At 38.5% G+C, this 15,235-nt stretch overlaps 1 protein-coding gene and 1 long non-coding RNA gene across 2 annotated transcripts in view; both read right to left on the reverse strand.

The window, feature by feature from the left end:
• Positions 1-742: 742 nt before the first annotated feature.
• Positions 743-1,148, reverse strand: pth1b (parathyroid hormone 1b). The gene is made up of 2 exons (XM_086026945.1): positions 1,069-1,148; positions 743-932 (listed from the first exon to the last, which is right to left on the reverse strand). Exons 1-2 carry the CDS (start codon positions 1,146-1,148, stop codon positions 743-745), a joined length of 270 nt encoding a protein of 89 aa, XP_085883071.1.
• A 5,695-nt stretch (positions 1,149-6,843) lies between these two features.
• LOC147150161 (uncharacterized) overlaps positions 6,844-15,235 on the reverse strand; it is a 99,172-nt gene continuing 90,780 nt past the window's right edge. Inside the window, exon 6 of the long non-coding RNA XR_015086232.1 lies at positions 6,844-6,955. This is a non-coding gene — a long non-coding RNA (uncharacterized LOC147150161). The remainder of the gene's footprint in view (positions 6,956-15,235) is intronic.

Below are 15,235 nucleotides of genomic sequence, written 5' to 3' on the forward strand. Positions count from 1 at the left end.
GGGTGAACAACCTATATGAAACTCATCTGCACACTTCTGAACACATTTGCTCATAGTATCTCTAATCAAATGTTAAATTGTGAACGATATTCATCAGTGTGGAAAACACTGATCGAGATTGCATACAAATATCAACAATGATTTAAAACTGATAAATATCAATTTGCAACACTTTGACTATTTCTTCATCTGCAAGTGTAGAAGTAGAGATTACGTTTCGGATAAAAATATTAATGTTCCTAAGAAAATGCACAAACAATAAATCATTGGCATATTGAAAATCAATACTCATCAGTCTGAAACAGTTTTGAGTCATGTCAGAATTTTAAATGTAAGAGGTTACAGTGATTTTGCAGAGTCCAGTGTATTTGAAATCATTCTTAAAAGTCAATAATGGACTAGCCAAACTAATATATATATATATATATATATATATATATATATATATATATATATATATATATATATATATATATATGGACCACTTGATGGACCACTTGAACTGGTACATTAAATTTACTATTTATCTAAATACTTTATGTTGTTTGGTGTTAAAAAAACAATGCAAACAAACTGTTAAGTGACACAATGACAATTTGAATAGTAAATAAATAACTTTTTTTGTTACTGAAAGAAAAAGGGCAATGCATAGCAGGTTGCATATATTGATAAAAGAAGGACTGAATAAATTTGTAGATAAAAACAGACAGTAAATACACATTATAAATTATTTCTACAATGGTTAGTTTAGTATTTCTTCAAGAACCTCATTTGAGAATATAATTTGCATTGTGGTTAATTGTCCATGTTGAGGGTTGGCACTGGCAACAACAACGTCCTTTAACTTTTCCTGGAGCCATTCCTGTCTCTCTCCCACTTGTTTGTGTTGCTGAACATTGTGCATTAACTGTACCTCGCTGATAGTTCTCTTTCTGCACACAAAAATGTCACGGGCATTGTGAGGAAAAGATGATGAATGAGCAATGAGTGACTTTTTATTTTTTTTATTTCTATGCTCCTGAACTGAAAAGACAGTCATGATATTCCACACATTAGAATGGCATTTACCTCAGTGATTTTGCATCTGTGTGCAAACTTGAAAAGAGGAGTATTAAAATGGTTGTTTCAAAGCAACGTAGCACAAACATGCTGATGAAGGGCTGAAAATAAATAAGACATTGGGTTAAGAAAAGTTCCTTGTAAACTTCAGCTGTATGAACATTATTTTTTGCCAAGCAACAGTTTCTAAGAGTAAGAAAAAAATGTCAAGCCAATATCTTACCAGTTTTGTCCTTATATCCAGGAACTTTTGATTTTGATGTTGCTTTTGTTGTTGTGATAAGACTGCAGGTAAACATGGACAGAGGAGTCAAACTTGTTGATCGGTCTTTTGGTGGGAGTGGGCATCTGGCTTTTATATACACATGGACGAGCCCTCCCCTGGTCATCGATGAGCAATTTCACAGTTGATGTCACTTTACCAGTGCATCGATGGGGATAGGGCAGGCATCCATCCTCGTGACACCACCACTTACTACCAACTCAGCTTTTGACACCTGTGCCCCGCACTGCCCCCTCTGCCTTTGCTCTCGGTCCAGTTTCACCCTTCATTTGAAATAATGCTCCCTCATTAGCGCATCAAACACTTTGCGGAATACCTTCAGCCGGCTGTGGCGTTGGTGTACTGTCATACTGTGGGACTCTGGTGAAAAAGTATACTCTTTGAAATGGCATCGACTGTCACTTGAATTTATTAGCAATGCAATTTATTTTATGGTTCACTACTACATACTATGCATGTAAAGGTCGTGACAGGGGAGAAAGGGAACAGGCCAGTCAGACAATCCACTGTGACTAATCCGCTAGTAACTCACGTCACTTAACCCTTTGCAGGGCACTCAAAAATTTTAACCCTGGAGAGTTATTGTAGGAGACATTATGAGACTGAAAGTCCAAGAACAACATTTTCATCAACAATATGTTTATGCTGATAAGCTATCTTTTTATTATTACTTTTTTTTTAAACCATAAGGATAAACACAATTTGTTTTGTGGTGCCTTTTTGTCTTAAAAATTTAAGAATGTTTTCTTGGGAAATAATGTAACATGAATTACAGTGAACCCCTGTATATTTGGTTCAGCATTTGTAAATTCACACTATATAATGTACTTTTTAAAATCATGACGTAATTAAGTAGAATGTAAAAGAATTTACCAGTTTTGGCCGCATTGTTTCTTTCAATTCAATGGATATTGTGCTGCTTCTTCTGGTGAAAGTTCCTCGTTACATAATAATACAGGCATACTGATGGATATACATGAAGCCAGTGAAAGCTCTAAGATGCATTAAAATGTGTGTTTCTTGCATGAAGATTTTGTGAGTATTATATTATCTGTCTATGTAAATAGATGGATAGACAGATACTTTATTGGTCCTTTTCAGGAAATTATCCTGTTGCAGCAGCTCACACAGACAGCAACATTACATAAATCTATCATTCACATATAAGTAGAAAAAAAAAAAACATCATTAGACATCATTCACCCTGTGCATTAAACAGTCTAATAGCAGTGGAATAAAAGTCTTTCTAAAATGTTCAGTGTCATCAGTTTGTGATTGAAAGTGCTGCCATTGATTACCTCCAGGGCATGAATGGGAGGGACAAAATTGGCCTTGATGGATGTGATCTTGAAAAGCGTCCTTTCCTCGGTCACCTGTTGAACTGTTGGGAGTAGCAAGCCAACCACAGAACCTGCTTTTTTAATAAGCGTATTCAGTCTGTTCTTATCAGCTGCACACGTACCCTCTCCCCAGCAGACCACAGCGAAAAACGGGGCACTGGCGAGGACTGTGTGATAGACAGTCCAAACCAAGGTTGAGCCGATATTAAATGAGCGTAGCCTCCTTAAAAATAATCGGTTTTGGTCTTTGAGGTACACAAAATGGGTTCATATTCAAATATTCATTGCTTAAAGAGAAATAACACTGCAGCAAAATTTAATTAAATGTGAATGCTGCATTTAACCAGATGAGCATCATTGAGTTTAAAACCTCTTTTTCAAGAGTGATGTAGTCAAGCAAGACAGACACAGATGCTTTTTGTTAGCCTACCTGTGGTGTTTTGCATTGTTAGCATTAAACTAAACAGACTTATCTAAAGCAAAGCTATGGTTTCATTAGATATGAAACATGTAATTCATTTTCCTTTATGTATAATTTGACTGAATTTTAACTGGTAGTGGAATTAAACAGTTTGATGCCTCTTCTCGAAGAATTGTTCTCTATTTGGTTGATTGCTGCTTGTTGTGTAATGACCTAATTGAGGTCACTGTACCGCACAACACACTTATCTAATTTTTTGTTGTTGCACGTCAAAGCAACAAATTGTATGAAAATCTCAAGAAACTTGTAAGTCAACTCGCCCGCATTTCACGGCACCACTGATATATGCCATGTAAAGGGCCACACTTTAGTGCAAGATGCTATTACGATCATAATAAGATTACACATGCAAGTTTGGGGAACTTCTTTTGGACAAACCCTAATAAACAAGAAATTGTCTCGTCAAAACAAACCTTTTTCATGGTGGCCCATCAACATGGAAAAACACAGTGTGTGCTCTAATGCAGTGATTCTCAACTGGTCAGTTGAACTTGGGACCCAAAAGTGGGTTGTGGACCCTTGCCAGAGGTTAAGCCACATAGTTAGCCTCACAGCTAGCAATATTCTTTTGGCAATATGTTATACTCATTGGAAATGGCCTTTAATAAAAATAAAATATTCTGTATTACAGTCGACCCCTGCATACTCACAGTTTGACACCTGCGGATTTGAATATTCAAATATATTTTTTTAAATGTTTAAAATATATTTTTTATATTTTTAAATATATTTTTGATTATTTTTATTTTTATTTTTTCTGGCATTCACTTCCCCATTACTTCTCGGTTGCCATGGCAAACGTAGATTGAATGTTTCTCAGATTTTTGGGAAGATTTCTTTTCAGGGTTTGTAAATATTTAAATTAAAAAATAAATAATTCTCCAATGCATTCCAATGGGTATCAATAATCACTATTCGTGGGCCAGCCTGGACATTATAGTGGGGATTGACTGTATTACATATTATAATATACAATAAAGTGTTTGAAGAGGTTATTTTGAAACAAAATAAAGAAATATTCATTGTTTTTAACCTCTATAAAAGTAGGTTGGGAACGACTGCTGTTTAATGCATGAAGCCTACTTTGTGAGTCTTGGCAAAACATGACCATACAAAAATATACTTTTTGCTGTCAGAATTATGAACAACGTTGTCTGTGTCACGAGGTGAATTAGGTAACCACCAAAGACTTTTTGTAAATGTTTCATGTGAAGAAAAAGGTTTCTTTATATCTCTTTCTGCAGTGTTGACCTTATTTTTGGGGATCTTATAACAATAAGAAATTCCACCCTCAATGACAATATCAAACATGAATATCTCCATCTGGCCGGTGTCTTGAGCACCTGTGGATTCAAGTGAACTACATTTTCTTTAAAACAAGTGTACTCAACCCGGCCAAGCTGCTTTGGTTAGCTCATGCAGTCCTAATGTGAGCGATGTCAGTAATGGTATGCTGCTGGTGTGCAGGAGGAATTGACTGTGAAGGATGCGAGGAATTGCATGCAAATCATTAACCCGCCATGTCACAAACAAAGTAACGCATATATAAAAAAAAAAAATGTAAATAGGTACGTTTGCTAAATAGATTATTATATAATATATGATTGAGGGAGTTCAAGATCCAGTTAATTTACACATGGGCATTTTCATCAAATCATCTTACTGGAAATGTTTTTATATTTAATACACAACAGGAAAATTCAATGTAGGCCCAAGTGTTTCTCTTAATGTACATATGTTTTTAACTTGTTTTAACTTGTTTCCACGAGCCTCTGTGTTGGATGGATGCTTCTCTTGAACTCTATATATGGTGTTAGTTTTTTTTTTTTTTTTTCATGAAATGAGGTCACCTTGCCAGAAGGTATCATATGACGAAACGGTGTATATTTGGACGTGACATCATCCCACCTTTGCCTGTAAAACACAAAGAGCATCTAAGTCATACCGTTTGGCTAACCCGTTATTGCTTTTGAAAGGCGTTACAATCCAGTGGCCGATAAATCATTGAAATGGTGATGCAGCTTCATCTTGGCGGCGTTGCCACCGTTTTACCGTCAAAATCTGGGCTTTATCCCGCTGTTACAAAGGCTTGCAAAGACATGCAAGTCTTGTCAGTGTGGTTTTATGTGAATACTCGCACATCAATCCATCACATACTCTTGATATGAGCGCCTGAATGCCCGGCACAGGTGGTGCTGGTGTCAAGTTAGAAGTTAGAATCTCATCGTTGAGGCGCACATTGAGGCCCACCAGAGGGGACAAGCGTTTAAACCAATGCAATTGTGCATCGTGTGAATAAAGGACGTGCATCCACACGTCCACCTCAATGTCAACGTAAACAAAAATAAACACAGTACCATGATTGTTTTCCTGCTTTTTTTTTTGCTGCCCTTTGGAGGCTTAAATGTACAAAGACCAAAGCCATCGCCCAACATGTGAGATCGACATTCTCACACAATTTCAGCTCAATGTCCTCTCCCCCAAAAACTTTGGACCATGGAATTTCACCAGGTGGGAGGTTCTTTTCTTTCTTCCACTAAGCCTGAAAGCTACAAAGTTTGATCCCAAACCCCTCAGTCACCAAACCGGATCGAGTACTTGTCATTAATAAAAAAAAGTGCCATATTGGATTTTAATACAATGAGAACACATTGTGTCCTTGTCATTCATGCATGCTTAAATTTGATCTAGAGGCATGGCTGACCAACTCCATCCATCCATTATCTATACCGCTTCTCCTCACAAGGGTCGCGGGGCGTGCTGGAGCCTATCCCAGCTGTCTTTGGGCAGCAGGCAGGGGTCACCCTGAATCGGTTGCCAGCCAATCGCAGGGCACACGGAGACAAACCAACATCCACACTCACAATCACACCTAGGGGCAATTTAGAGTGTTCAATCAACCTACCAAGCATGTTTTTGGAATGTGGGAGGAAACCGGAGTACCTGGAGAAAATCCACGCAGGCCCGGGAAGAACATGCAAACTCCACACAGGGAGGCCGGTACTTTTTTTTTCATCAGGATCGAACCCACGACCTCCGAACTGTGAGGCGGACGTGCTAACCAGTCGACCACAGTGCCGCCAGGCTGACCAACTCATTGCCTTAATTTCTTTATTATCGGTCCAATCATTCAAGATGTCTGTCTGACTAAAACGTCTGAAAGACTCGACTTTAAAGAGAAAATCAACCCAAACATATTTTTTTCAGGGATATGTTCCCAGCAGGCCCACTAGTTGAAACACAGCGTTTTGATTAATATTGCGTTTGTGGAATATGAGTTAAACAGCAAAATCCACACCTTTTTAGCCAATCACGGCACAGCTTCAGAAGACAGGTCAGCCGTGATTGGTCGTTACCTGAGCCCTGAGCATTTGTGGTGTCATTTTCAGTCAACAAAAGTGACAAAATGGCCGCCCCCGGAGATGGCTGAAAACGGGTGGATTCTCTATTATTCCACAAACGTAATATTTATCAGAATTCCTAGGATAGGACAGGTGATTAGAAATGTCACATGATAGTACTGATGCAAAGTGTAAAGTGTGACTGAGCAAGATTGTATGACTTGACATGTGACTTGCTTAACCCAAGTACGGTAATTGCTTTACTAATTGAAACTTTAGTGGCGACTCAACTTGACTGGCTGGATTTTTGCAACAGTTACTTGGGACTTGCTTAGCTATAATGTGACTACTCAACCTCTGCTCCTTATCCTCATGGGGCGCTGAGGTGACCTGGCTGGAACTGCCTGGCTGGGGTACACCCAGGTCTGTTCACCAGCCAATCACAGGGCACCTGAAGAAAAAAACAATCATCACACCAAAGGCTAATGTAAGTTTTAATTAACATACATGTCATAGGAACATGAAAGGAAGCCAGAGTATGAGGACAAAGCGCAAGAAGGAATATAGGCTTCAACCACAAGAGGTCACTGTGACAACAGAATTACAGAGCCAAGCAGCCTATAAAACGTTTGAAAAGGACACATTGATGTTATCTGAATGAACTTTCGTGGCCTTTTTTCTTAGGAATATTAACTAATTAAACAATCAGAAAAGGATTTGAGCAACTTTATTTATGAGTATATAGAAAGTACTTTAATTATAAATAAAAATTTGTTCTCTTGGAAGTGTAAATCCATTTTGAATTAACACAAACATGTAATTGCATTAAATAAAATTGTATCTGTATTGTATAAGTAGATTAGTTTAGATTCCAGTAATGTACTCATTTTAATGCATTTTTTGGGGGGATAAATGTATTGCATCACTGTCTAAGCATAATTTACAGTTTCCTTCTTGAATTGACCTATGTAACAAATGGCCTGTGGCACTTTGAAAGTGAATATTAACTAATACTGAGGATGACTATTTCACCACTATTATCTACGTGGATATTGTCTGCCAGACTGAAAGGCCTTAACTGATAAATGCTGCCTTGCATTCCTGTCTATTATCCTTTAGGTCTATCTTTCTGTGTAAATATAAAGTGAGGATAAGCGGGTCGGAAAATGGATGAATGTATAATAGAGGATTAAAAATAATGCCATGTGATAAACATGGAACATAGAAAACGTAATTAAAAGTAAATCAAATGGCAATCAAATAGACATACTTTTTAAAAAAATGTACATTCTGTGAATAATTGCTTTGCCATATCCCGACTGAGGACAGTCATGGTAGCAGACAGTTGAGAGGAACTCATCCACTACACCGAAACACTAATTTAAAAGAAAAACACTAAAATTGGTGGTAAAACTTTGTCACAAATGGGATTTTACTAATTGACATACTGTAACAAAACATCTCTCGCACAACTCTTTTATGAAACATAAATATTTGGGGTGTTATGTTACATTTGTCCTTTTCTCAGCAGGTAAATGAGGACTATATTTGCACATAATTAATTCATCGTAACGACTAACTGTGCATTCTATATGATTTACATGTTCACATGTCATTAGGGAACACTCAAAGTAAACCTGCACATCCCTTTTTCATCATATACATTAACTGGCATTCTTCTTTTACATGCATACTGTAAGCGATTGATGGGATAGCACTTCAAATCCATATGCTATGATAGGAATGAATTACAAATGCAGCTAGGACATTTCAGAGCAAATAGTAGAGGGGGTGGCCATCGCTGCTGAATTATTTATAATATCATGCTAGAGTAGTGTTGCAAGTCTCCCAGTGTTTTGTGCAATTCTGATGTAGAACAGACAGCAGAAGGAAGCCTTGAAAAATGCCAATTCTCCAGAAAGCCATTTCATGTCTTAGGTTGTTATCATGATAATGACGGCATACAGACCCCACTGTGAAATCCAATCACAATCTCTAATGCACAGATGTACAAAAGCGGCACTGTTTTTATGGAGAAAAGTTGAAGAGATCTGCATGTGTGATATTATCAATACTGCAGATAGGCTTTAGCCCTACTCTAGTATAGAGTAAATCACCATCTTCAATTCAAGTGGGATTTTTAAAACAATAACTAGAAGTTCTTATATAAACATGGTCATGATCTGATACTGCTTAGAAAATAAAACTTACAACCACACTATTTTATCTTATTGATACCCTATCCATCCAACTATTTATTTTCTATAGTGCTTGCCCTCATTAGTGTAGCTGGTGAGTAGTACATTTGCAGTACTGTAACAATATTCAAGGCCGCTCTTTATGAACAAAAGTGTTGGGACACCTGGCCCTTAACTGACAACAGAAGATAATATGGAGTTGGTCCCCATTTCAGTGATAACAGTTTCTGCTCATGTGAAAGATTTTTTTTTATTTTTATTTTTTTTATAAGATGTTGGAGCAACTTTGTGGGAATATTTGCTCATTCATGTACTGTAATTTCTGAGGTCAGGGGTTGCTCAAAATGGTTTAAAGTCTTGGTTCTGGCTCATCCCAAAAGTGTTTAAAGTGGAAGTCAAACCAAGCATATTTTTTTCAAGAATATGTTCTGATTAACATTGCACTTGTGGAATATCAGCAGCAAATCCATCCCATTTTAGCCATCTCAGTATTTTCCATTTTGTCACTTCTGTGACATCACAGTTGCTTAGGGCTCAGGTCACGACCAATCACAACTCACCTGTTTTCTGAAGCTGAGCCAAGATCGGTCATTATCTGATCCTAACTCTAACCTTCAAGAGGGCAAGAGGATTTCACTTTTGTTTTGTAAAACTGGACTTGACTGTGCATGTTGGTTAAAAAAATAAATCATGAAATGGTTGAGGGAAAAAAATGTAAACATATTCCAAATATAACTACAAATCCAGTTTGATTTAATGTAATGTAACGTAATGCAATGTACAGTATGTATGGAATAGTTTCACCTCAATAAAATGTATTCACATCAAGTTTTGGGCTCCAAGTTACCAGACAAATAACTAAAAAAGGAATGGAAACGTATTTCTATCCAATATACATTGAAGCTTAGCTTCAGAAAACAGGTCAGCCGTGATTGCTCGTTACCTGAGCCCTGAGCAGTTGTGATGTCATTTTCAGTGGACAGAAGTGACAAAATGGCCGCCCCCTGAGATGGCTGGAAACGGGTGGATTTGCTATTATTCCACAAACGCGATATTTATCAGAATGCCTTGTTTCAACTAGTGTTTCAACTATCATAGAACACATTCTTGAAAAAAATATGTTTGGGTTGACTTCCGCTTTAATGTTTAAAAAAGGTGACTTCGAAAAATAGAGTCAAATAATAGCACTGTATGGAAATGCAATAATTATGACTTCAGACAGCCAAGTGAGGCTGCTTACGGTTTCATTCGTTTTACACTTTGCAGGGAGTCTTACAGCGGCTGCTTTGGCTCAACTAAAAGCAAGTTGTGGTGTCCAAGGGATGAGATGCATGGATGGATGACCTTCTCAAGGTCTGAGGGAAGGAAGGATGGCGGGAAGGAGAGGCAAAAGCTGGCCAAAGCTCTCTGCGGTGCACTGAAGCATTTCTGGCTGCTTGTCACATGTCTCCTACAGTGTGAACAGCACTTAAGGGGATGTGTCTTTTTCAAGTTTTCACTCAGTTAACACTCTTGAATTATTAACTCACAAGGCAAAGCACTGTTTACTTGCTTTTGCGAGCAAATCTCATTTGCCACAGTGAGTGCACAGTGCACTCAAGGTACAGTACTGATGGTTTGAAATGCACTAAACATGTTTTGAGAAACATCAATTGAAATGATGTAATATTATCAAGGTGTTATTTGTGATCTTACTTAATACAAGCAATCCGATGAGACAACGAGGGACACCTAGTGGCTGGATTGAGCAGATTGATAGATTTAAGGAGCAGGGCGGGAACAGGCGGAAACAACAATCTAACGAGAAGACCTGACATGGGGGGAAAAAAAGGGCACACGGAAAACATGATACAAAACTAAATCTAATCAAAAGTCAACAAAAACACAGCTCATGAGATGCGGAAGCGAATGTACTGAAAAAAAAAAAAATCCAGTTTAGTCCTTTTGCGTAACAGGGTTTCAAAAATATTTTGGAAAGCCTGCTATTTAAAATAAACTTTTCCTCTTAAGTGACAGGTGCTGATATAAATTGTGGAGCTGTCAACTCAAATAAAACACACCAACCAACAGTGTGACCGGAGAAATAAATGTCTGTCTGTTAAAGAATTATGGCTTGTGGTAGAAAATCCACTCAAAGCACTGTTATTTTATGGCTATTTTGCAATAACTCAACGGGTATTGGGCTGGACATTTGGGGTGTGTAAAGCCTCAGTGAACACATACACTGCATTGTAAGGGGGACAAAAGTGATGACGATTCTAAGGGCCCGTGACTGACAGCGGTCCGAGAAAATCACCATTTGTTGGGCGACGTGATTTTAACAAAGGACTATAGCACAGTGTTGTTAAACATAAAATGGTTATAAAAACAGCATAATCAGAACTTCTTATATCCAATGTACCATAGATGGCATACTACGCCCTCAACAGCCACAACATGAATTATGAATGCTAACGAACATTGCCAATCATTACTGATGTACCTAATAAGGTGCTCAGTGAGTGCAAGTTGAGGAACACTGCAAGAATTCTATCCAATATTGTTCTGAATATGATTCTGATGACTTTGCAGGGATTAAGTCTTCTAAAAATGAATTTGGACTATAAGCTTCTTAACCTTCTTCATCTAGCGACAACCTTCAGGTGACTGAAGGCTTGCTCCCTCCACAAATCTATTCTCAGGCGACTGCTACATCCTTCCAAACTTCCTCCCGGCATTGAGAATGAGTTTGCTCCATGGCATTCACATCAGGGAGCTTTGTGGGGTCCCCAAAGACTTTTCGCAGTGCGCACAAACAAAGCCGGCACCTGAGTGGGATTCAAAGCAAATGTCACACATGTGGGAGGAAATGTGTCATAGGATTCCGCGTCTAGTTGATTACCTGATGATTAAACTAGAAAGCCTTGATTAAAACAATATTAGAGTTTTTGATTGTGATCATTCCCAAGCTATATTTCACTTGCAGACGCATGTGCGGCAAATAATCTTAAACATGAATTGTTGACCTTTTGCTACCCACCATCACTGGATTTAACACACGCCGACGTAGATTACTGTGAAGTAACGCGATCTGGGCTTGCTTTATTATCATCAAAGAATGTAAGTGAATACATCCCACTAAAAGCTGGCTGCTGGGATTGCACAAACAGAATTTTAAAGTGGCTCCTCTAAATAGAATGTCTTTATGCTGAAATGTGAAAGCCACAACAGGAATTCAACGAAAACAAATGTGGGGTTCTGCTTTGAGGTGACGCACACAGTTTGAGCGGCTCTCCTTTTGAAGAAACTTTGAATGAAGGCGAATGCCCAAACTGAATGGACATGCGTCATATAAACACCTCAATTGGAATAAAGAGGCTGAATCTGAATGGAATTTGAATTACCGGTAGGATTCACAGGGGATGTCAATTTTCTTTTGCTAATCCGAGTCGGTGTCACGTATATGCTTCAATCGGAATAGCCAGGCTGCTTCCTGTCTGCACATGAGCTGTCTTGACATCTTGACATAAATGTGTGGTGATGTCATCATTGATGCACTTGGATTGTTTTTAATTACTTCTATCCAGTGTTACCTCAGTTACCTTGAAAAAGTGCCTTAGTTACTTTATTGATTAGTTGCTTTAAAAAGAAACATAGTTACTTTACCTGATTTTGAAAAGTCACTAAGTTAATTACAAGTTACCAGAGCTGGGACTGATCCGTCTGTCCGCCTATGACGGGCGCCAATTTTGTAGGTCATAAACGATAGACAGTAAACCTTAAAAAAAAATAAAAAAATTAAGCATAGTCGGAAGGCAATTTTTTCGATTTATGTCATTGTCTACCATCTATTTTTGTGGTGAGGCTTCAATAGCCGTGGCAAGGTTTCTGTTTCCCGTTGGCTGTGACCGAGGCTTCTGGATCAATCAATCAATCAATCAATCAATCAATCAATCAATCAATCAATCAATCCTTATTTCAGACTCAGAAAAGGTCCATAAAATAACATAAAAGTGAAAGGAGATGCATTTAGTCCGGCCACGGCGAGGCTTCCATACCGCGGAGAGTCTTTCGTTTCAAATATCACCCGGGGGGGGGCAGTGCGGTGGTGGGGGTTGGTTGCTAGTGGAAGTTGTTCGAAGTTGGTAGACGGAAATGCTAACGGAAGCGCGTTTAAAATGACAGGTGGACCGGCCTATAAGTGAGTATTATTTGGTCCAACCGGACAAAAAGGCGGAATGGCGGATGGCGGAAGGGGTACCCCGGCTGCAGGCGGAAGGCGATAAACGGACCAGGAAATTTGAATAAAATGCCCAGCTCTGGTTTACCAGAGATCTTCCATCGGAATGATTCCAATTGGAATGACAAAAAAGTCAGCACGTAAACCTGGCTATTGCCAACCCTTGTAGCGCCTGCTGGACAAACTTACTTGACAGTGTGACTCTTTGCAAGAACTCCGCATATGCGCATGGCTTTTACTTTGACTTTTGTGACTCATTCCAAAAGAATGCTTCAAAAAGGGGTGCTGAGAGAAGAACAAAACAAAAACATACAAAAGATGTTGAACAAGCAAAATTCGACAAGCATTTTTTAAAGCATCAATTACCTCCTCACTTATGTCAAAGAGTAAAAAGCTAATGTGAAGACTTTGCATTTGTAGTTCTTTCAAAATTTCAAATGAATGGGTGAATCCTGTCACACTAATGAGGACAAGCGGTATAGTAAATGGATGGCCGGTTAGTGAATTCGACTGATTCAGCAAAGCACTTGAAGTAGAACAAGGCGATGGGTGCAAACATATTCACACTTGAAGGCAAAGTGCTGATAACATTTCTGCTTCTTCTCAGAAAAACAGGGGTACATCTGGTGCAAAGTCAGATGTGTTGACTTGTAGCTCTTGCATTGTGTTGCCTCACTTGGTGGCTGCGACCGCTCGATGAAAATGGGCCTCTTTGAAAATTGAAAAGACTAGAAAATTGTACAAGACGCCTTCTTGTCTTTCAGAAGCAAAGAAGTGCTAAGTACAGACGAATGAGTTCAGCACTTGAAAAAGGCTCCTTTTGTACAAGACTGTTTCGACCCGTAGCTAAATACAGGAAAAAAAACTCAATTTGCAGTCAATCATAAAGATTTTGGTGAAAATTGGTCTGTTTACAAATGCAGGTCTCTTCCGCATTGTATCTCTGTAGTTTGCTCTCCTATTTCCTTCAATTAATCTTATCATGAGCCAAGAGTCAGACGATGTGTCAAGTTTGGCATCATGCAGTACAAATGCACTTCGATGATGATTAAAAGATTTTCATCAAATTACTGGCAATAAATGTTTAATTACACTGAACTAAAGATGGCTGAGATCATGGGTACATAAATGAAGTATGTTGATTTTATCTTATGAGTTTATGATGAAATATGAATGCAATGCTATTAGAAGATCCTTAACTGTGTGCTTTCAGATGTTCGTGTCAGCCCAAAGTGAAATTTCAATTGCCTTTTCATGCGTAATCAAACTCAAGTTGGCCAGTTGAATAATGAACTTTGTTTTTTTCTGCTTTTAGCTTCTGAGCGCTGCAGTCACAAATACGACGACAATTCTTTTTTAGGCGTTTTAAAAAAAAATTTTCTTGTGCCTTGCGGACTCAACAGTGGCCAAACATCATATGCTTACAGGTTTGTCTTGCGTCTTCAGGCAGTGCGCTCCACCAGACAGACCAAGCAGGAGCAGAGTTTAAAATCGACCTGAAATTCAGGATGACGTTCACCATGTCACTGTCCTTTAAAAAGCTACATTTAAAAGAAACGAGATGCAATGAAATGTTTAGCAAGGGAAGTTAGTGCTTTTTGGATGAATCAAAACGGCATTTCCTGCACTAATTACAGGTGGATGCTGAGAGATTACATTTTACCACCTACTTGTGGCCCCCAACTGTTAAGGGCTTTTCACACTGCATATATAGTAGCACAGCTCAGTGCGCTGTTGATCAACCGATTATGCTATCGTGGCACAATGGCACAGCGCCATGCGGCAGTTTGCCTGTGCAGGAGATGAGCATTGGAAATGCAGTAAAGGCTGCAAAAAACAAGTGCCGGGTGTAATAGATTTATTCATCAACTATGTGTGTTTTTTGGGGGTTTGGTCATAGGTCAGCATGTGTCTACCAGGACTTGTCTCCATGCCAACAATAACCAGACAGCCTGTTCCCGGGTGACTCACAGTTCACTGCTGTGAGTGCAATTTTTAACTTTCTCTTTTGTTTTTGTAGCAGTTGGCATATTTTTGACCCTTTGCCAGCTGTAGGAGCCTTGATTATAACAAAATGGTGTGTTCCAAATTATTGCTAAAAGAAGAGTGGACGGTGAAAATCAGCAATTTAGAGAAGAACTGACTGCAAAGAATAGCCATAGTGTTACTGCTTCACTAGAGGTGCAACAATTCATCAATTAATTGACAAGTAAACAATTATCTAATTAAGCGACAACTATTTTGATCAACAAGTAATCATTTAGACATTGTTTTGCTTCAAAATGTCCTAATCCATGGAATTTCAGACTCTTAA

This window comes from Filicampus tigris, chromosome 3 (genome assembly GCF_054856515.1).
Source record: "Filicampus tigris isolate MCC_2025a chromosome 3, RoL_Ftig_1.0, whole genome shotgun sequence".
NCBI classification, from domain to species: domain Eukaryota; kingdom Metazoa; phylum Chordata; class Actinopteri; order Syngnathiformes; family Syngnathidae; genus Filicampus; species Filicampus tigris.